We start from the raw sequence: 23029 nt of genomic DNA, 5'->3' as shown, positions 1-23029 counted from the left end.
CGGCCATTTATGCAGTCGTTAACCTGGGATCTATTTCGATGCTCCTATTGACAGCCCTTTTTTGTCCTCTCCAATGGACCAGGATGACCCGGACACTGCTCAGTTGTTTCCTTGTTGTGTTTCCTGAACGGCACGATGATTCTGTTGACTGTCGAAAGTGGGATTCCCAAATTCTGCAAAATTTGTCGCTGACTTATTCCACCATCTGCTTGACCAACTATCCTTCCTCTAACAAAATCTGACAATTCGAGAGAACTTTGAGTTCTAGGCATGTTGTAGCACAAGATAATTAGTGTGCGGACCATTTTCATTTATACAGTGCTTTGTGAACACAAATTAGTTAAATGACGAAAAATTAGGTGTCTATTTATTTGTGACCACTCAGTGTACATTATATATGTATATACATTACTATTTAAAAATAAGTTCTTAAACTTATTTTTATTAAAACATAGAACAGTGAATAAAGAAGTATAGCAAACAATTATCTCTTGTAGTTATGAACTTTGTACTCATTTGCTGCTTGCTGTAGGTTGCTAAGCCTTATAAAATTTTGCACATGGAGGATGTGAAACAAAATAGTTTTTTTTTTTTAGGCTTTATATATGCATTTGGAATAAACAAAATATCATAGATTACTATCTTGATACTGTAGAATTACACTATAATTTATCAAGCTAAGTAACTAAGCTGTATTTGGGTCTTAAAATATATGAAATATTGAGCAGACTAAAGACTCAACTTACCACTTTGAAATCTTGTATCAAAAGAAGGAGTTGATGTCATAATACTTCAAAATGGCTGAGAAAGCTACTAGGGGGACATTTTGAGCTTTTGATTGGTTCTTGGCATGCCATAGACAGAAGTAAGTTTGTATAAGTAGTGTTTCCAAAAAGTGTTTGATTCAGTACAAGTGATATCTCAACAAACAGAAAAAATAGGAGGTTCGTATTTTATATTCTAGCTTGTCAATATCAGTAATATGAGTTCCTAATTCTTAAGAAAGTATAGACTTTGTATTTGGATGTCACAAACATCAAATTTGAACCAGTGCTGCATTCAACATACCATATGACACACAAAAATCAATGTTTAGGTTTTTTTTTTATATTTACTTTTAAATTAAGAAATTAAATAATGTATAATACTAAATAAAATTTTAATTATAATCAACAATTTGATACTAAACTTACTGACATAAATTCATAAAATAGTAGTTGAATATAATTCTGGATGCGAGTCAACAAATGTGATGACATTGCCTTTGACCAATGACCCGTTTGGAGAGGGTTAAGAGCATACCTGAATATTAAATTTCAGAATCTAAGTAAAAATAATACTAATTTTATTTACTCAAAAATACTTGTTTTGTTATGCCATTTTCATTATAATTAGGCTTGTTCAATAAAGAATTCCACCAGCTGCAAAAAGAATTTCAAGAGTGTCCTAACAACTCTAGTTAATTGCAGTAAAGTAAAAGAAGAGGACTTTATTGCAATATTACAGCAGTTTCCTTTATTCATAGAAACAACAGGGTAGATGTATTCTTGTTTGGATGTGTCTGTGTTAAGCCTGAGAAATATTCAAGCTATTGTATGTTATTCAACTCATAATGGTTTTATCTCTAGAACAAGTCCCCATTAAGATTTTTTGTGGTTTAGAGATTGGCTTGTGACTATGGCATTGATGTAGATGTTCTCAGTGTACCTCATCAGCTTTCTGCTGCTAGTTCTAGGCATAGCTTTGAGACATATATAGTGTATGAAAAGGAGAGAAAAGGTAGAGGAAAAGTATCCTAAAATAAATTGAGGAACTTAAGAAAAAGTATGATGATTAGTACCAATATTTAATCACTGCAAAGATCTGTAGACAATTGGCTGAAGAAGCAGAGAGAGAACTGGCATTTTAAGTCTTTGTATAAAACAACAGGAGAACAACAACCAAAGAGAAATCTACTGAGCTAGGCACTATTAGATAGAACTGAGCAATTAACTTGATTAATCAATTACATATGAGAATCAATTATTATCAAATAAATTAACTGATTAGTCAAAATTATGTTTTAAGTCCACTAATGTTATGAAAATAAACTAATCAATTAATGTCTAACTCGTGAAATTAATCAACTACTTGAAATTAAGGTTCCTGGTTGTTACTATTTTTGGTTATTTCAGCTATCAAGTTGTGTGTGAATAATAAATTAGTTGAATGTAACTGATTAATGAGTCTGATGATTAATCGATTAACAAATTTCAATAATTGCCCAGCATTACTATTAAAACAAAATAAATGCTGAGCTGTTAGAGCTTAAGAACAATAATAATTGACTCATTGAACATGCACCCTAAAGTCAATATTGTTTTTAGGAATATTAAAACAGTACACTGTTTTGAATATTGTATATTTTATGAAAAATATATTTCAGTTAACAATGACAGGTTACTTCAGACTGTTGACTTAATCTTGTTACTGAGTATCAAATCATGTGATGGTCTACTGTATATATCGTTTAATCACTTTACACTAACTGATGGAGAGTGACATGTTCTAAAATGTGATTGAAAATATTATATCTTGTTCGTCCCAAAAAATTATTTGCGAGTGTCCCATGATTAATTTACTTCATTTAGCTTTTTTTCTGCAAAAGTAGCATATCATTAGTTGCAACCCATGAACAGATCATTGTAAACATTTCTTGTAAATATAAAATAGTGCAGTTTTATCTGCATTTTATTTAGATGATTAAACTTTCAAGTAGTGTTTGTGGTCTGATGTAACTCATGACTGTTGTACTGGGGGCACCCAATTTTCACAAACTTTTTCTTTATTGAATATTAAATGTTTTTGTCGTCGTAGCAGTTTATATGTTGTATATCCTAGCCATTGGTAAGTTATATTTATGAGTGGTAATATTAACAAATAGTTGGAGCACAGGAAAGACAATTTGTACACAGTTTGTAGGCTACAGTTATTTTTAGCAAGTACATCTATATACATAAAAATAACATAATATACTGGGTTTCCTTCTTCTTCTTGTTTATAACATGGTATATTTTTAACATCTTCAATTTTTTAACCTTTTTCTACTCTTTTTTTTTTTCTGAATAGTATAACAAATCTATGGCTTGTAATGAACTTGTTTAAACTTACATTCTACACGTAAACATTGTCTTAAGAAGCACATTATTAAAGGCAGTGTAACTTACAATATTTTTATTCTCTGGTGAAGGTCAAACAAATTATCCTAGCATTATCAGCTATGCTTGTATCATACATTTGTTTCAGTTATTACCTACCACCCGAAGCAAACCCTTTATATTTTACATTTATATATTTCATCAAACAAATCACAGAATAACTCGTGATTACAGTGACATTTTAATCAACTGCCAAATATATTTCCTAAAATAAATATGATCTAAATAGCATTGTTTTATTGTTAGATAATACTGAAGTCTCAATGAAACATGAGAAGGATTAGAAATATATGATGACAATGCATTTTTAACTATTAGATGTACGAGAATGATTGTATAATAAGGTATTTTCTCTTACACTGAAATTATATGTATAGCTGTGTTTGAGCAATTTTTATTTATCATAGTACGGATCAATAATTACAGGTTTAAGTATATTGTATTCAAAGGATTTTGATTATTTCTATTAGCAAGCTAATAAAAACCACAACTAATATAAAGTGATGTAACAGAATGTGTCAGAACTATATTTTGACATTGTTTGTCATTGTAATCAGTGTGATGCCACCTAAAATTCATTGTTTTTTGACATAAAATATTCATACACTCGGATCATAAAGATGTATTTAGATTTTCCAAGATAAGAATGTTTCTTGTACTTAATGGCATTGGAAAACAAACGAGCATGGATTATCCTGGGGAACATGGATCATCCAGAAAGAGACCTGAAACAATCATACACCATCTGTGGTAAGCAAAGTGTGGTGTCTTGTAACATATTAAAATTCAAGAACATAAAAGTCAATGGCAAAATACACAACATAATCGAGAAGGATCACTTTCTGGAAAAACAATACAAATTGCTTCCATGACATATACATTTGACTGTTGCATCCCTCAAGCAGCTGGAGAATGAAACAGGCATTTGTCTTATTTCACAAGAAGACATACTGATCAAGTGTTTGGATGCAGTACTTGTGGATTTATGTGCAATCAGACTGTTAAAGCACAAACTATTAAAGCTGACATATCGCATATTTTCTGAAATTTATGCTATTAGTGGTCATCAAAGTTAAAACTGGTTAATGATTAGCATCAATAAAAACAAACTATTAAGAACTTGTCACTCAGACTTCCAGGTAGTTTTTTAGGGTGAATATAAAAGGTCTTGTTCATTGTAGGTGCCTACACCTACTCTGATTATGTAATCGATGTGACAAAATTTTATTCTAAGTAAACATTTAGGTGATGTGGACATAAACATTTTTCTTTCTGTACGTAAATAGTAGTTGGTGGTAATTGCCAAATTTTGGTAATTTTCTTAGCAAAATGTTATTTTAACTTTCAGTTGGTTGTGTTTTATATTATAAAAGCTGGTGAGGACTTAGATGTAACATAAAAATGTAAAAATTACTATGGTTTAGCACTTGAAGAAACTTGGATTGCTTCTAGTGCAAGATGGGTAAAATGAACTGATGAAAATAAGTAAGAACTTGAGTTTTGACAAACTAGTTGAATCAGCATTGTGTGTTTAATAATCTGAAAGATAAGCAAAAATAAAGCCTTAATTATGCTCTACTTTTTAGATTAGTTGCACTTTGGTATTTTTAACAAAGTCAAATGTGTTCAATCTTACCTTGCATTGAAATGTTGCCCTCAGTGGCCTCACATATCAGAGGTACAAATATATTATGAACCATGTTAGTGGTTCACAACAAAGATCACCCATTTGTTCTTCTTTATTACAGATTAATATTGTTCCATCAGCCTACAGCAAAAATGGCTCTGCATATAATAATAAAACCTGGGCAGTATTACTAAATGCATCATTGCATATAGTGTAAGGTAGTTTTTAAGTTTATTTGGCTACCTAGCAAATAACAGCAGCTGTATAACTGTTGACACGCAGTTGTTTTAATGTAGTTGGTTTATATGGAGTCTCATAATCTAATATACATTCATACATGTATAGCTGCATGACACATGTACCATAGCAATTATTAACTTATTGTTGCAACTGTATTAATGTCATATATCATTTGTTTATGTATAGAGTTCCTGCCCTTTCAGACACTACTCTGCTGACAGAATAAGTTTTTTTATACCACTGCACGATTGATTTGAGCCATGTTACACAAACATCTAAAACATTATACAAATGCCTAGGTTGTTTCCCACAACCTAAATCTTTAAGCTGTAGTTTGAAAGATAGCAGTTTTGAGCATCATATTGGCAAACACAGTGATGGCTGATGGTAAGTGTCATATTATAGCCAATGCTACATGATTGTGAATTTTATTGATACTGCAGAGAGAGTAGCCATTTTGAAGCTGACTATAAGGAGTGGCAAGAATCATGAAAGCAGAGAATGGTGACAGTGATGGCAGTTCTAGGTAAAAGTGAGGCAGAAATTTTGTACCTATATAATTTGTTTAGAAAGTATTTAATTTTATATAAAGTATGCAGCAGTGACAGCCTACCAGAGTTTAGGGTTGTGTTAGTGTTGTGAACCAAACTCTGACAGAAATGGAGGGGGGGGGGGTATATCAATATAATAAGTTCATAATTGCTAAATAAGACATTCAGGGCTCAATTTTAACGGTCTTCCGAGATGACCGAAAACTTTCTTGGATGACTAACTTAAACCCCATGTTGTCCGACAGACAACTAGCACCCTGGAACAGATCCTTGCTCAAAACAGCATCACAGTTTACTTTACTCTTATCCATGCCTGCACTACACAAATAATGTTAACTCAGATCCTCATCTAAAATCATCAATAAATTCCCTAAATATGAACTCAAATTTGAATCCCCACAAAAACATCTTTTGGTCCATTTTTTTGTTTAAAAAAATTGTACTTTGTACAAGAAAAATGTTGGTACAATTCACCAAAAGGAGCCGAAAATGTTAGGAAAAGTTTGCTTTTGTGATTTGCTAATAATGGTGTTTTATTCACTAAACATTCTGTTGTGGACAAGTTGTGCCTCTATGCTGCTTTATGCATGTAAACTGAGCATCAATGACTGTGTGGTAACACAGTACAGTGTAGTTACTTTACCACACATTGTATTGCATGATTTTTGTATGCATATATACTGAGCGGGCAGGAATTTGCAACGAAAACAAATGCTGATAACACAAATATTTAGTGAGATTAGTTTCTAGTATAGATGTTTATGACAAAAGTAACATGGCTGTCTCAACTTCTTACTGATAAGCCATCAGTGTGAACTAAAATGATCAAATTTACAAAATCAAACTCAGAATTTTCATCATTAGATGTCACAGTTGAAACACTGACCTCCCTTTCAATTGCATGTGTGTAGGCCTAAGGCTAACATTAGACAGACGTGATCAATCGAGTCTATGAAATATGGAAGGTCTAGCTAGCATGAGAAAAGTAGGAAAATCTATGAATTAGAATCAAAATAACAATAACTAAAATAAGGCTAGCTTTGCCTCTCTCTAGGTTAATACAGTGAATGACAATACATAACAGCGGTGTGTGTGTGTGTTAATATATGTGTGCAGTGCTTGGGCATCGTGTAAGTATTACGGAATAGTAGTTTGTCTGAGAGTTCTGATGCAAGTCTAGTCTTACTTCAAGCTGTACTTTATTGTACTTGGCAGGCAGGCCAAGCTGGTTAGAATGAAAACATTAAACATGATTGGCTTAGATCATAATCTGTTTAAAAGTCTTACAGATCATTGACTGTTTATTACCTTAAGATACCATGTTATATTAGAATGGTTTGGGCTTATTTTTTCTAATGTAATGAAACTTCCTGGGAAATAAGGCATCAAAAATTAGTTGAATAAAGATGCAAAATTGCCAACTAAAATTTAATTGTACTTTTAAAAATAAATAAGATATAAAAACATCAAAATTCTTGTATTTGGGTCTTTTTGATGGTCTATGTTTATTTTTTTTTTTGTTTTGGACAACCTCTAAGCATTGAGTCAAAATAGTCATTTGTAGCTTAAGGAAATAATGTTAACACTAAGTCTCAAACCTTAAGCTTGTTTGTTTACTTTTTGGGCAATTGCATTTTTACTTTAAGCTAACTATCTTGTTTCTGTATTTTTTGAAGATCCCTATTCCACCCATTTTAAATTGGCAGTTTTTAATAATCTTGTATAACATGTCAGCAAGCATGTTGGTAATAGAATTAAATTAATGTTAACTGGAAGTTAAGTAATTGTCTGTAATATGTTTAATATTATCCATATTCAGGGTACAAAAAACTTGTCTGGGGACAATTAGATTTGGAAAGTTAACTTTTAAAAATCATTTAAGATTGGGAACTAATTTATAAATGATGGAAACAACTTGTCATTCGTATGTAATGGTAGTTTAGATATTTTCAGGGGGTAGTTTTATAAATCAACAGTTGAAGGTTGAATATGGTATTTCTTAGAAATATATCTAAGAAGTTAGGTAATGATGTATAACACTTATGAGTATAATGGCCTATAGTACAGTTTTCATTGATGTTGGACTATAAGCTACTAATGATCCTGTGAGATTTGTGTTTGAGGTTAAGTAATTGCTTCAGTAACAAAAAAAAATTAATTGCAAAGATAAATTTATTAATGAATGTTATTTGGTAATAAAGAGAAGAAAATATTGTTTTTTCATTTACAGATAACAAAACAATTCATACACAATTTATTCAGTTTATGCAAATTCTACACTAATTCGGTTTGTAAAAATACTTTGATATTTAATAACTTCAGTGGTATGAACAAAATTGTGAAGTGGGGCAAAGTACTTCCTGAATTTCACTTGTCCCAGGGAAGAAATTAAAATGTAACAGTAATAAACATACAGTATCAAACTCTTATATTATTCTACTTTCACATTTGACAAAACTTTAAAAGTACTAAAAAAATCCCTTATAAGAATACTAACATAAAAGTATTATCTACCAAGTAAGTAAAATCTTCATGTTGTCTACTCTTTTTACATTTTACAACTTGGAATTCTCTAACTTACAACTCTTCCCTGTAGTACTGCAGTACTGAACTGAAATAAAATATGAAGTTACTAGCATAGGTAACTAGGCTTTTAAAAAAAAAGGTGGGGTGGGGTGGGCTGCCTCCTTTCACTATTTTGATCCATAGGGTGCAGTTAATCCAGTGCAAAGGTACCTGTGCTGTGCATATACTTAATTTCACTTTTGTTTGGCATCTGCTTCACAAGTTTTGCTGCTGATGACCCTGTTTAGCTGAGCCTTCATTCCCAGCACTAAGGCAATAAAACTTAAATGGCTGCCAACCTTGTTTGTTGCTTATTCAGGTAAATTCCATCTTTGAGAGGTCCACTGAAGTTTTTCTACCAAATGCCGTTGAAATTGGCTCAGCTAGTTCTTTACAACAAGTTGCAACATCATATAGACAGTCAGATGAACAACTTTGCTTCAAAGACAAAGATTAGAATGTGTTACTGATGGGTTATTAATAAGTGGATGTCATATCTATACTTCAGTGGACATGTAGCTCATTTCATTTAAAATGTATGTTATCAGTATGTTATAAAAAGGCTACTTAACATTATGGTTCAAACTGACTTTCAGTAGATGAAGCAAGTTAACTGCTTTAGTATATCTAAAGCTTTGTAAATTTAAGTAATTTAACATTGGATCTTGTATTCTAAAAGATGCTGAGTTTTCAAGATGAACCTGAAACTTCTGGTGGTGGTGGAAGTAATGACAGGCGGCAAAAATTTCAAAAACATGGAGGGAAAGGGCGTCGGGTAAGCTCATAGTGAACAGTTAAACAACCTGTATTTGTTTCTAACAGATTGAGCTAAACATTTTGTTGCAGGGAAATTTTTATAGAAAAGATAATCAAGGAACCAAGTAGAGGAAAATCCACTAATGCTTTATTGTGCAGTAGATACAGTATGGTAGGCACTGATGGTATTTAAAGTATTAAATAGATGCTCTCTGTCATATGTATGTATACCAGTCTAATCAGAGTGAATGGCAACACTAGGCTTTAGCTTTTCAATATAGTTAATCAAATAGTCACATCAGATAGGTCAAAGTGAGCATATTACAACATTTCACAAATTTGATTAAACTACTTTATTATCAATATATATGGATAAAATTGGCATCAAAACATAGTTAATAAACCAAATTTTAATTTTATCTAAGTTTTGAGTTCTTACTTTTATAAGGAAATATTTATTTAAAGAAAAACTCTCAATCTCCCATATTATGAGAACTGTGATGTTTGTCATCTGTGTCTTTCCTCCTCTTTAATTTATTTAACACCCCTCTGAGAAGTTTGGAATTCAACATAAATTACTCATCATTATATAGTTATTGTTCATGTAAAATATAATTTTTATGACGTTCAATCTTAGTTGGTTTCAGAGCCATAAACTATAAAAATTGATCTCTCCTGCCACGCCCACCTGTCACATCCTCTCTTTCACAAATTGCCAATAGTTTTCTCTGACATTTAATATTATAGTATTTATAACCAATAGAAAGCCAAAGTTTTAATCTATCAAGTGATGTTTTATATTACATTGCTTTCTGCACAGATGATTGTCAGTTTGGCTTCCAGTTCAAGCTTGATTCTCATGGTAAAGACATTAATGAGCTTTGCTAGATTTCTAACAGCTCTTGACACACAGTTAGAAAACCAGAATAACTGTAATAGTTATGAGACATATTCTGATTTTTGCATGTTATTATTATATATTCTTTGGAGCATTATTTAATTAAATAAAAAGTTATTTATTGCAGTAGTATCATTAGTATGAAAAAGTAGGGTTAAGTGTCGTTGACAGCAAAAAGACTACCTATGTAAGTACTTACATGTTTTTCACATGTATTCTTTATTTATTATTATAAAAGTAACTAAAATAATAAAAAACATTTGTGAGATGCTGGGGAGCATCTTGCGAGTAGGCTGTGTGTTATGTAATTCAATAGGGTAACATGAGCTGAATGTTCATCAAGTAATTTACAATTTTATGGTGGCTATATTAGTTTAGACATAGTTCAAAGGACAAGAAAACAATAAAATTTACATATAAACACATATATATACTGTTATGAGTTTAAAGCTTTTTTTAGGATAAACAAATCAAGTTTTATGTTAGAATTTGAAGTCATTTTAGAAAGAAAAATCGGGTAATGTAGTTTTTTTTGTTTGTTTTTTGGTGGTGGTTATGAGGTTGGCCAAATTGATAACAGATAAAACATAGTTTTCTGAAGAAAAAAAGATATTTATTTAGGGGATTTTGCAAATTAAATTTTTAAATTTTCAGATAAAGAAAAGTATTCTTAATCTTAAAATGAAGTTCACTTTGCACTCAGAGCAGTCAACACACTGACACCATATAATTAAACAGAAAGTTTTAGTAAAAATACTTAATTAAAAATTCTGATTTTTTGTTTACAAAAGACTTAAAGTTTACTGAAAGCTTGCAAGTATTTTCAGAGTTATAATATGTATACCACCATGATTATATGGTGATTACAAGGTACTGTACAATACAGCTGCCCATCTTGATAAATTGTGTTAAGTTGTTAAGGGCAATAAAGTATCACTAGTTGGAAGGCTGTAATGAGAATATATTCAAAGATGACTACTATTTTGGGACAAATACTCCAAATCCATGTGACATTATTTGTTAATTTCAGACTACTTAAATCAGTTCTTTGTATAGGATTGTGAATATAATGTTGTTCAGGTTTTTGTATTCAACTTTTACAAAGACAGTATAGTCTTAATTTGTTTTCCACTTTTATGAAAAATGTATAGGACTATATTGCCTTGGTACAAGATGCCATTCATGTAAATTTTTGTCTTTGTAAAATGAACTGAAGCTATTAAGAAATCACAGTTTAGGTTCATTAAAGTTCAGTCAGTTTTCTTCTGTGTGAGTGCCATAAACCAGAAATTGGCTTTTTTAGGAAGGAATGAACCTCTTCTCAAAATCAACAAACAAGCTATGACACATAATTTCCAAACTTAACATTGGTAACAACTGAAGAAAATATTTTCTTAACTTTTGATTAGGTCATGTATGTCTCGCATGTACTTTTTTTAAAGCCCTGATATTTGGGTCTTGTGTGTTGTATGTTGTTTTGATACTTTTATGCGCTAATTTAATTTTTAAGAGCTCTCAACAACTGTTACTCATTTTGAACGTAGATCCTGCCAAATGTTAAAAGAAGCATTGTGTATTTTTTTTCTTCTTACTAGTAAACTCTCGTGCATAGACAGGACAATATGAGGTACAGAAAGTGAAAGAGCAGTTGAGCCTAAAAGCTAATATTTATAATGTAAAACATGGAATATGTTTCATTGAACCATTTACGTGTAATAACTTGTATTTCTAGGCTTGCTCAAGTTTTTAAATATGAAGTACCTCGTCTTTATATACTGAACACAGCCTAAACAGCTTAATGCAACGTTGTAAGAAAGCCCACACTTTCAAATCCTTAACTGATTAATCACAAAATTGTATTCAATAAATTTGTGTAGTATAATTTTACAAGTTTCATATCTTAGAATGTACAAGATGTATTATTCTTAATGCAAGATATTTTTATCTAATGTCTAGTAACCCATTTAACAGAACGTATAGATGATTCAGTTATGTTAATTTCTTCAGCATATCACTGTGGGCTACTGTAAACAAAAATAGAAAAATTTAGCAGATTGGTGTTCCTCTAAGAATTTTTGTATTTGCAGTGATTTACTGTAATAAATATTTCAAAACAAGTTATTCATTTTCTTCACCATGAAATTTTTGGATGATGTTAAATTGAAGAACTTTAATAAAGCATTTTGCATTAGATATTACGAGATTTATAAAGACATTACTATATTGAACAAACGAATGGTTACTGTGTAGTTATATAAAAATGTACTTGATAAATTATTTAATATTTCCATTATAGCATTTGTTTCATAAGTTTAGTAATTGTTCGTAGGCAGTTTGTAATTTTCCAGTAATTGAAGTTGTTGTTTATTAGAATAGATTTATGGTATAGGAACACACACTGTTTAAAATTCCATATATTAATCTAAACATTTGATGCTTTCATGTGTATTCTAGGGAAAGCAGCATCGGGGAGGAAGAGGAATGATGAAAAGGGTTGGCCCTCACTATTGTAATCATTGTGATGTGTTATGTCCCTCAATTGAGGTGAGAAAAAGACTTAAGCTATGATTTTGAATACTTGAGAAATGAAGAAATGCAAACATTTTTCTACTTTGGTTACTTGTATGCTTACTGCTTGTCTACCACTAAAGAAAAATAACTGGGTGATCATTCAGTGGTTTTTTTTAAATTTTCGATTAATAAAAAAAAGAAGAATTTTTCTCCTTTCTTGAGGATGTGAGACAAAGATTGTTCCCCTTCAACCCGTTTGAGTTACGAGATAGGAATATAATAGTTTCTTTTTTTTTTACTTTAACTACTGAAAACAAGATACAGATAAATGGTGTTTTTAATTCTAAAAAAAATGTATGTGTATCATTTCTTGACTGTTCTTTCTTTTGTCTATAATTAGTACTACCTAAACTATTACATCAAGTGAATGAATGATGTAATTCCTTTTATGTATTATTGTTGAAGATAACATAGTGAAGGTAGTTGAAGCCAATTGCTGAGGGATTTTTCAGCATAGTCTGTGTGTTTTAGAAACATCTTGCACATGATTTAGCTTTTGTTGTTGGACTTAATGTTAGAGTTATCTGTTTTTGATCTTATGCTGTTTCTTGTTATGCAAAGACTTATTATCAAGCTTAAGCCCTTTATTTCATATTTACCTATCATAGTAGATTTAATCCATACAAGTTTTTAATTTTGCTGCCATTACTACTGCAGTGGTTATATCTGATAAAGTGCAGCTCTTTGAAAGTAACTTAGCAAATATCATATTTTGTGGCACACATAGACTGATATCTGATATTGACTCTTACTCTAATCATGGTCTAGCCTTGGACTTTAAAATATTTTTCCAGTGTAATTTTATCAAACTAGGACTTAAAAAATGTTTAGATAAGTACAAGAAAAGGTAACACTTAGTCTTGACTAGTGGTTTTCCTTGTTTCGTGATGTTGCTAGATGAGTGATCTTGTCACAGGCATTTTTTTTTTTTTAGATCAGAAGCATTCTGACCACCAGCTTGTTCACTCAAACCACTATAACATATTTTTTTATTTTGTCTTTTTGACTCTGCATCAGTCAATTTCTATTTTCAGAGATTCCAAAGTCATGTGAATAGCCAGAACCACAAAATAAGCGTGGAAAGATCTATAATGATGGAGCAGCAGGCTAGGGCTGAGGCTATTGCCCGTATGGAAGCCACCGAACATCTGCAGATGCTCGAAATGAGACAAAGGTACCTGAAAACGGTGCTGCTAGCACCTGCTAGACACAACTGTACTATTATTGTCTTGTTTTTGAAATCAACTAAATGTTTTGATATATCTCAGTTTTTGAGATAAAAGGGATATTATCAAGCCTGCCCCCAAGTGGCTTTGTGGATTAAACAGGCTGTACTTCAGTGATAAGATATATGTTAAAGCCAGACTATTGATTTGCTTACACCATTGTGTTCAGTATTTCAAGTAAAAAGGAAAACAGACAATATGAAACTGTATCACCCCTATGGTGCTGTTATTGTGTAACTTAATGATCTAACTCTTGTTATTGCTCATCAATTGATGATCATTACCGTGCTGTTCACATAAGATTATGTTATGTGGTTCTGAAGGTTTTTCAAACTGTATACTAATCTGTGCGTACATTTTTTTTGTACGTATAGTTCTGTTTCAGGTGCTTAACTGCTGTAGCTGCTCAAACTGTCAGATGGTCTTCATGACCGTGTGATACAAAATATATTTTTTTGCATTATATTTGGCTGTAATTATCATTAGGCCACATTCTATCTTTGAAAGAATATAATTTGCTGTTGAAATGGCTTACTGAATGGTTTGTTCTTTCTTTATATACTTAGACACCAGACCTTAGATGTCTTCTATTAATGACCTTTTTATTTCTGTACTTATCTCCTAAAGGAAAATTTATTGAATGGTCAGTTTTATTATATGTAGGGTTTTAGTTAATTCACTAACTATGTATGCACTATATTACCAAAAGTATTGGAACAACCCAACTAGAAGAACAGGATGTAATGTTCTACACCTGTTATCCTTATCACGAATGTTATGTACATTTAAGGTGTTTAGTGCATACATGCACTCAAAATTTCAAGTATAAGCTTAAAAACACAGACCCGTTTTTGTTTCAACAATCCTTTATTCAAAAATATTTAGTTTGTTTTCATAATTCACAAAGATTAATAATAAAAAAATTTTAACTTTCATTTCTGCACATCCTCAAGGAGCCTTGCCTGTAAACAATACATTATCAGTTTTTTCGAATTTTTCTACTCATGCCAACCTGTAGGTTTATATTCACCAACAAAGATTAACAGTATTTGAACTAAGCGATTGAAAATTTCTGTGCTTCACAAAGTTTTATAGTACTTGCAGTACAAGGTTTGTTTCATATTAGTAGATATGAAAGACTATAAGAAATATTTCTAGGGTCATGTAAAGTGCTGCACTGCTTGTAGGAAAAAATACAAGTTAGTTTAAAATACAGCTAACTCTTAAACATTGATGTTTAAAATATAATGTACTTGTGTCAAAAAATGGCTTTAGTGTGTCAAATACTTGTTTTTAATATCTAATAAAAGCCAGTTTTGTGTGCACAAAGAAATATTCCTACATATGAAGTAATTATGTTGTTAATACTAGTAAATTCCAAGTTTTCCATACAGTACTTCAAAAAAAAACTTTGTCATTTAATGTTCCCTATTATTGTTCTCATTGGGAATTAGTTTCAAGTTTCATAGGTTTTAATCAGGCAGAAAATTAAAATAGGTCAAAGATCAGATATTACATGTAAATTATAGATATTTTGCAGTTAAGTAAACTGAAATAGAAATGGGAAACGTTTAAAGTCAGCTTTAGTGAAACAGTTGTATATATATATATATATATGACTTTTTGCTGAAAAGATACAGTACATATATATACACACACAAACACAAGGGTTAACAATTATCAAATAATTCACAAATGTAAAGAACATCTGAAGCAGTTTGAAACCTGAAAATGTTAACTTACCTTGTGCACTAGAAAATGTGGCTTTTAAATATCTTGCAGCTTTACTTGCATAATTGTGTTATATTTTCTGTTGATGAAATAAAGAATGACTACGTGACAGATTGTTGTATTAATCATGAAAATTGATGGAATGCACGAATTTGTGTTTAGCCATTAAGTTGAACGTGAAAATAATAATATCACTATTTTAGACAAAGTTCTGTTAGGAAGAAAATTTAATAAAGAGCTAAATGTTCCTGTCTGTACATGCAAGCAATACTGCTCATGTTTATAATTAGGCTGAGCAAGAAAGCATAAGGGACTCAGAACATTGAGTTTTGAAGCTAATTTAGGATGTGATCTTTAAAATTGTTGTAAAGAATTATGTGAAGGAAGATCAGTTTTGAATATACTTTATACACACACACACACAAACACACACACATATATATATATATATATGTATGTGTGTGTGTGTGTGTAACATTTTATTTTTAAAAAACTGAGGAGAAAAAAGATGTAAAAGCTCTTTTCTACATCTTATGAAATGTTTTTACCATATCCCTCCACTTTTTTCAGCAAAGGAACGAGTGGTCTTTTAATCAATATGCCTTAAACCTGGCTTAGTGAATGTTGAATTATGATTATTCAAGGAGTTCAGATCATGATCACTTTATATTCAACTAGCAAAATATTGATTCTTTGCATGGCTTTGTGTACTAACTTTAGGAAAATTCTTACTTGGTATAATTTTTGTTTTTTACTTAAGTCATCATGTAATGTTCTATAATTCTGCTGATGCAATTTTACCTTTTGGATGGACATGACATTATTCCCAACTGTGCTACATTTGTGTTAGTTAACTCTTAATGGCTTGTTGTTTGGTTATATGATAACTAACTTGGGGAAAATGCTTCAAAACCAGGTATAAGATACAGTGAATAAAAGTAAAACTTTTAGAATTAAGACTCAATCTTTTATTCAAAAAGTAACATTGGTCACATTTCATGTTTGAGCAAAGGTTTTTGTTAGTACTTCGGACTCTCCATTGGCTAAAGGGTGAGAATTTGATTTTGCTTGCTTAAATCGTACAATTTTACACCATTTAAAAAAAATTAAAACAATGATAATAGAGGTGTCATGTATATAAAAAAGAATAACTGTTAAATTCTTTGTGAGAAATTTGTTCAAAGGTTACATCTAATTTTTCATTAGCATCATTTAACAATACCAATTCAACTAATAAAACCTCTCGGTAATCTTGAATTAATTTGAAATAAATGTCAACTAAATCTTAACTTCTTTTGACTTAATAGTAATAGAATGTGACCAATTCAGTACAAAATTTAAATTATAATGTTTGATGATAGTTTTTATTAATTAAAAATACTGCTTTTTGACATGTTAAAAATTTATTGTTATGAATAATATGAATTTCATGTTTTTCTTAAAAGATTATAGACAAAAAATTATGATGTTTTTTGATGATTAGACCTAATTTGTTAATTTTGCTATTTATAATTGAATTGTTTTCCTTCCAATGTAAATATACCTCTGAGCTGTTTCGTAAATTAAGCTTGACTTGAAGCTAAATAAATATTTACTATGGTTGAGTTTGATTATACAACCCTTAACAAACTTTATTTGACAAGGATTGGCTTTTGTTGATGTCTTTCAGAACATTGTGCATTTTTGTGCTCTCCAGTAATGTTTATATTTATTATAGAATACTGTTTTACACATTATTTGGTTGTAAACAGAAGGTAATTTATTGTTTATTGTGCTTGTTATTAAATGTGATATATTGGGTTAATATGAACACTAAATTATTTTGTTGGTTGAAATAACATAAAAATGGTATGATTTTTTGCTATTGTTAATTCTCTTCAGTTTATTAATCCTCAAATTACTTGTTTATTTAGCATTCACTATTGATGATAGGGAGACTGCATATTGCATCATGTGAACAGTTTCATGTTTTTACGTGTTTAATAATTTGTGTAAAGAACTGACAAAGATTTTAAGTAAAATCATTCATTTTGTGTATGGCATACATAGGAAACATTATCAGTAATTAGTATGACTAATTGTGACATTGATGCTATTTTTTGTGTTACTAGGTGCTCTGTAATTGCTACTCTCAAGCAACTCTAAAGCAATTTGGTGTATAAGTAGTTTAGAAAAATGTGAGTAAAACTAAAACAAAGAAACTATATGAACCATAATTTTGGGGTTAACTTTCCAGTGTAGTGTATAAGCAAATTCAGAAAGTTTAAAATATATTATTCTGTTTCAGTCCTTATAAAATCAGACAAAACCCAAACCTGTCTGAAACAAAGCACGAATCTTCTCTGAGATTTTATTTGACGGTAATGATTCTTATGAACATCTGAAGGCTCCTAAAAGCTCTTAGATTTTTGTGAATTGAAAATGCAATAAAATATGGCCTTGCCTTGGATTGTATTATATCTTTACAGCACACAGTAAAGCTTAAAACTGGCCCTTTGTTGTCAAATTCATCTAATCTTCTTAGTTTGTATTCCTACACAATTAGCATCTCTAAAACAAGGGTAATTGTTTGAAGACTTGTCATCCTAATCAGCACTGGTACAGTGTGTTGTAAGAAGTTGCAAGCTAAACTAATGAAGTATAAGTGTTTTTTATTTAGCCGTTATCTGTAATACAGTCAAACCTGTAACCAACTAACTCTCAATCTATTTGATGCATAAAAAACTGAGAAAAAATATGTTAAAAAATTTGATAGAGAAGGAGCCCATTGATAATTTTGGGGTTAAGGAAAAGCCAAATTAGTATTAGAGTTACTTTTTGTTGAATTTTGATTTTTGTCCAGTTAGAGTAATTGTTTCCAATTGGTATTACAATTCACTTTTAAATTTGAGTTGACTAAAATGTTTTTTAATCAAAGTAATCTTTCTGTGGTTAGTATTACTTTTTTAATTATATATTGCAAGAAGCTCATGTCTTGTATAATATTTTTGAAATATTTTATATATAATGTACAAAGTTTATTAAACAAGCTAAAAAACTGGTGTATTAGGGTTTGTGAAAAATAATGTGTACTTTTTCGTTTTGCAAAAGATTATCAGTTTACAAAAGCTTCAGTTTAAATAAATCTTAAATCTTACAGATATTGAATTGTATATTATGCTTTTCAACTATGTACATTTGTGGACATACTTGTACCTGTGAAAGAACAAAAATATTTAATTTATAAAATTTCCATTTGACAAATGAGCTTCAAGTCTCTTTGAACTACCAACATAACTTAACAATCATTGTTTTTTTGTTTGTTTAATATTCATGGGTAATTCTACTCTTGTTTTACCCACAATTTATTATTTTCTTTAAAAATAGTTTCCTATAAGAATTGTACTGCCATCTATAGTAAGTTTATTGAAGTTCTTTTTTATTATATTTTAACTTCTCTTCCCATTTCTTATAAAATGTTTTATATAGATCAACACCAAATTTCCAAGACACGGAGCAATTAATTTTTTTTCAGTTGTTGCAGTTTTTTATATAGTTGTTATATATTTATATAAAGACTATTAGTAAATATATAAAAACTATTTGTATGGCTATATTGCTCATTTTTTGTTATGGAAAAGTATTATTAGGGACAAAGTTAGAATTCTCTATCATTTTTGAACTATATATCCTTTTTTTTTTTTTTTAGTTTGATGTGCCAATACCTCATAATGATACAAGTAGTTGGAACTTAACAGGTTGCATACTGTATCATGCAAATTGTATTGTAATATTATTCAAACACTTGTGAGAGTAAGTTTAAAACATTAGCAAATAATGAGTATGTGCCAAATATAGAAATTACTGATTAACAAAAATCTGTTATAAGATAAAGCAGTAAACAAAGTTTTGTCAATTCAGCAAACAGTGATCATTATAATGGGGAAATGTCTTTAGAGATTAGCCAGAGACTGAAATTTTAAGCTGTGAAGTAAGCTGTTGTGTAATTTAAATAAAGAAATTTAAAGTAATAAACTCCACGAATAATTCATGGTTCTTCTTTAAAAAGAAAAAGCCAGTTCAGGAGTTAAATGCTTAAAGGCTTTTCCATTCATTGTGGGAATGACTCAAAAGACTGTTTCAATGGTACTGGTGTTAATTTATATTTTCTACATTTTTGGATGTTGGATTATATTAGAAACTCTCATGTTTTTAATATAGATATCATTTTAATACCTAACTAAAATATTCAGATATTAATGAAGAAAACTTTGGCAATAAGAAAAAAGATGTCATATTGTAATGTATTTTTCTGTGGATGACCTTAGTCTCTCTAAATATGTTAATTCGAGTTATGGAAAGAAATAGTTGTTTCTAAGGTAAAAGCAAGAAAAATAGTCATGTTACATAGAGTATGTTTTGTCTTCATGTTCAGAGAAAATAACTTAATTCTCATAAGAAAAACCCCTTTCTCTTCAAACTGTCGAATTTACCAGTTGGTGTTTTATCTATAGAAATCAAATGAGGGACACCATTGTGTAAACTTTATTTAATTGATAATACATTTTTATATAAGGTGTGCAAGGTTATTTTCATTGCAAAATAATTTCACAATTGTAATGATTTTTGATGCCTTTGGACTTTTTTACACCGTTAAGTTTAAAATTAGTCCTCCCTTTCTTAGTTTTTAATAAATGAAACCAACATGTTGGACTTGTACATTAAGTGTTTTGAGTAAAATTCTACGTTTCAGTGGAATTTCAAAGAAGTATAGGTTGTGTTAAAGGTGTTACTAATAGTTGTTGAACATACTACTCATAGGCAAAGAATGCCAGAGCGAAATGTTTTCTACTGCACCGTATGCGAGTGTGAGTACAGTGGCAGTTTCCTTGGACATCGAAGAACTAAGGAACATAGGGTATGTTGTGTTATAAAACTTTGTTTTTAGGGCTAATTTTGGTTTAAAAAAATTTGTCCTGCATAATGGATATGTATTCCATATATTAAAGGTTTTGAACTGTGTATAATAGAATTTCATAACTACATGTGTCACACTTTCATTACCTCATTCAACCCAGACTCGGTCCCTGGGACTGACCTCATAACCATTTTGTGCTTGTTGTAGTTTTCATGCAATAACTTTTAAATTATTAAGTGAATGTTAACGAAATTTGGCAGTTTATCAGTAAACATTACAATGCTTTCATATGCAAAAGGTTTGTAAAGCAATGTTTCTCTCATGCCTTTTTTTTTTCTTTTCACATCTTATCTATCTATCATGCAAAGTAATTTTCATTTTAAGATTAAAAATATTTCTATGCATCAGAAAATTTTCAAATTTCACATGCGAAATCTTTATAATGTTCAGATAGTTATCAAGCATTTCTTGAGAAAAACTTTATATTTGATCTGTTATTTTCAGTAATTAATCTCTGTACGGGTATTGATGTAGTAATTTCTGATTTTTTAGTTATTCAAAAGTATATATAAAACCTTAAAAAAAATTGTTTCATATCCTCCACGTGCAAACTTTTTAAAGGCTTAGCAGCCAACGTCAAGCAGCAACCGAGTACAAAAGTCATAACTAGAAGAGATAATTGTTTCCTTTTCTTTGGTTACTGTTCTGTGTTTTAAGCAAAATAATTTTAAGAACTTATTTCAAAATAGCAATAATCTATATATACATATATAATGTATAATAATTGAAATTTGACTAAATACTAGTCTACTAAAACACAGCCAAGACAAGTTACTTTGTACAGACCAAAGGTTAGTTGTATGTTATTTGATACAGTAACACGAGTGCACGTAAGCTGCATCATTGTTACTTCTCAATTGTTAGGCAGGCACGGCTGAAAGGTCAATATAATAAAAAATAATAATAAATATACATAAATGTATTATGTTATGAGATTTAATCTATTTAGTCTAAACATTGTTTTTGTGTTTATTCTGGAATGAAAGAGGCATAATTTATATTTATTTCCAAATTGTTTATGGTGGTTGCAAGATCAGTCAAATCTACAAACCCGTACAGAGATTAATTACTGAAAGTAACAGATAAAATATAAAGTTTTTTCCTTAAGAAATGTTTGATAACTATTCAGACGTTATAAAGATTTTGCATGTGAAATTTCAAAATTTTCTGGTGTATAAAAGTATTTTTAGTCTTAAAATGACTATTACTTTGCATGATAGATAGGCAACATGCTAAAAGAAAAAAAAAGACATGAGAAAAACATTGCTTTATAAACCTTAAGACTTAATAAAAAAAAAAAATTGATATTTTGCGTATGAAAGCACTGTAATGTTTACTGATAATCTACCATATTTTGCTAACATTCGCTTATTAATTTAAAAGTTGTAGCATGAAAACTATAACAAGCACAAAATAGTTACAAGGTCGGTCCCAGGGATCGAGCCTGTGCTGAAAGAGTTAATGCCTCCTTTAGCATGCTGAATCATTGAGTCTGGATAATGTATTTTTCAACTCTCAGTATTTTCTACAAAGGCAATGTTTTATATGCTTTGTAAAAGGAAGTCTGCAAGATCAAACCACTTTTTTTTTTTCTGCATTGATATGAAAATTGTTATATCTGAACCTAGTTTAATATAAGGAAATATTCTAGTAAAAGTTAGCTTGACTAAAATGTTTATATTTTACTAAGATGAAGCTACAATTGTAAAACTTTGCTATGTTAATTATAATGCATTATTTACAAATAATGAGTAGTTATACAACTAAAGTGAAATATTTACCATATAACAAAGAAGACTAGAACAATTTTAACAATTGGATTCAACTGAAACAGTATTAAAAACTTGTCTTTGCTGTAAATGTTACACAGTTAATTTATTATCTAGTATTTTTATTTAAGCTAATATAATATGCAACCAAATTTCTGTTAGTTTGATCTTGCAGTAGACGTAGATTCTTTGTGCTTCACAACAAACAAGGGCTTTGCCAATACCTAGGGATGATGCAGTTAGTTGGAATTCAACAGGGTTGTATGTTCTTTAGTGTAAACTGCATTGTAATATTTTTCAAATACTGTACAAATTAGAAAAAAAATGGTACTGCATCGTACAACTAGTTTACAAATCTTCTTGAACCTTTCTTTGGTGAAAAGAGTTAAGTATGATTATGTGTAAAGTTTTGTTTTTTGTTTAAAACCCATTATGATCTTTATTTATTACAAAGCTCAATGTACATTGAAATTTACTGTTCCACACAGAAAAACCGTGACCAGAAATATCCAAAATGTAGGCTCTGCAGAATGACATTTAACAGTCCCATGGAGTTTAAGAAGCATGAGAGGACTGCTAGCCACAAGAAGGTATTTATATAATATAAAAAATATAAAAAACCTTTTCTTAATTGTTTACCTAATCATGAGATGACATTGCTTTGATAGTAATGCTAACCAACTAGTGCAGTGGTTTCCAAACTCTGTGTTGTAACACACTAGTGTGTCATGGAAAGTTGGTAGGGGTGTTGCAAGAGTTAAGAACATAAAAAAAAAAAAACCTAAGAAAAACAGGGGTGTTGTACAAATCAAGGTAAGTGGGAAAAACATTTGGAAACCACTGCACTAGTGGGTGTCTATATATATTATATACCCCTCGACGTGGATTCCTGTACGTGGTGAGGAGACCTCCCAGGGAAGGTTCTGTATTTTCAGTTACTT

At 30.3% G+C, this 23029-nt stretch overlaps 1 protein-coding gene across 4 annotated transcripts in view; it reads left to right on the top strand.

Annotated features, from left to right (window-relative positions):
• Positions 1–23029, top strand: part of LOC106463915 (zinc finger protein on ecdysone puffs-like) — a 39914-nt gene that overhangs the window by 9954 nt on the left and 6931 nt on the right. For 2 of the 4 annotated variants that reach the window (XM_013923997.2, XM_022391553.1), the window contains exons 4-8: positions 8860–8955; positions 12289–12378; positions 13440–13579; positions 20163–20259; positions 22577–22678. In XM_013923997.2, coding sequence (XP_013779451.2) covers positions 8860–8955; positions 12289–12378; positions 13440–13579; positions 20163–20259; positions 22577–22678 — 525 coding nt within the window. The remainder of the gene's footprint in view (positions 1–8859; positions 8956–12288; positions 12379–13439; positions 13580–20162; positions 20260–22576; positions 22679–23029) is intronic. The other 2 variants (XM_022391554.1, XM_022391555.1) reach the window with 2 other exon arrangements.

Source organism: Limulus polyphemus, unplaced genomic scaffold (assembly GCF_000517525.1).
Source record: "Limulus polyphemus unplaced genomic scaffold, Limulus_polyphemus-2.1.2 Scaffold1516, whole genome shotgun sequence".
Classification (NCBI taxonomy): domain Eukaryota; kingdom Metazoa; phylum Arthropoda; class Merostomata; order Xiphosura; family Limulidae; genus Limulus; species Limulus polyphemus.
Note: the sequence above shows the minus strand (reverse complement) of the source record. Positions and strands in the feature narration are given on the sequence as shown.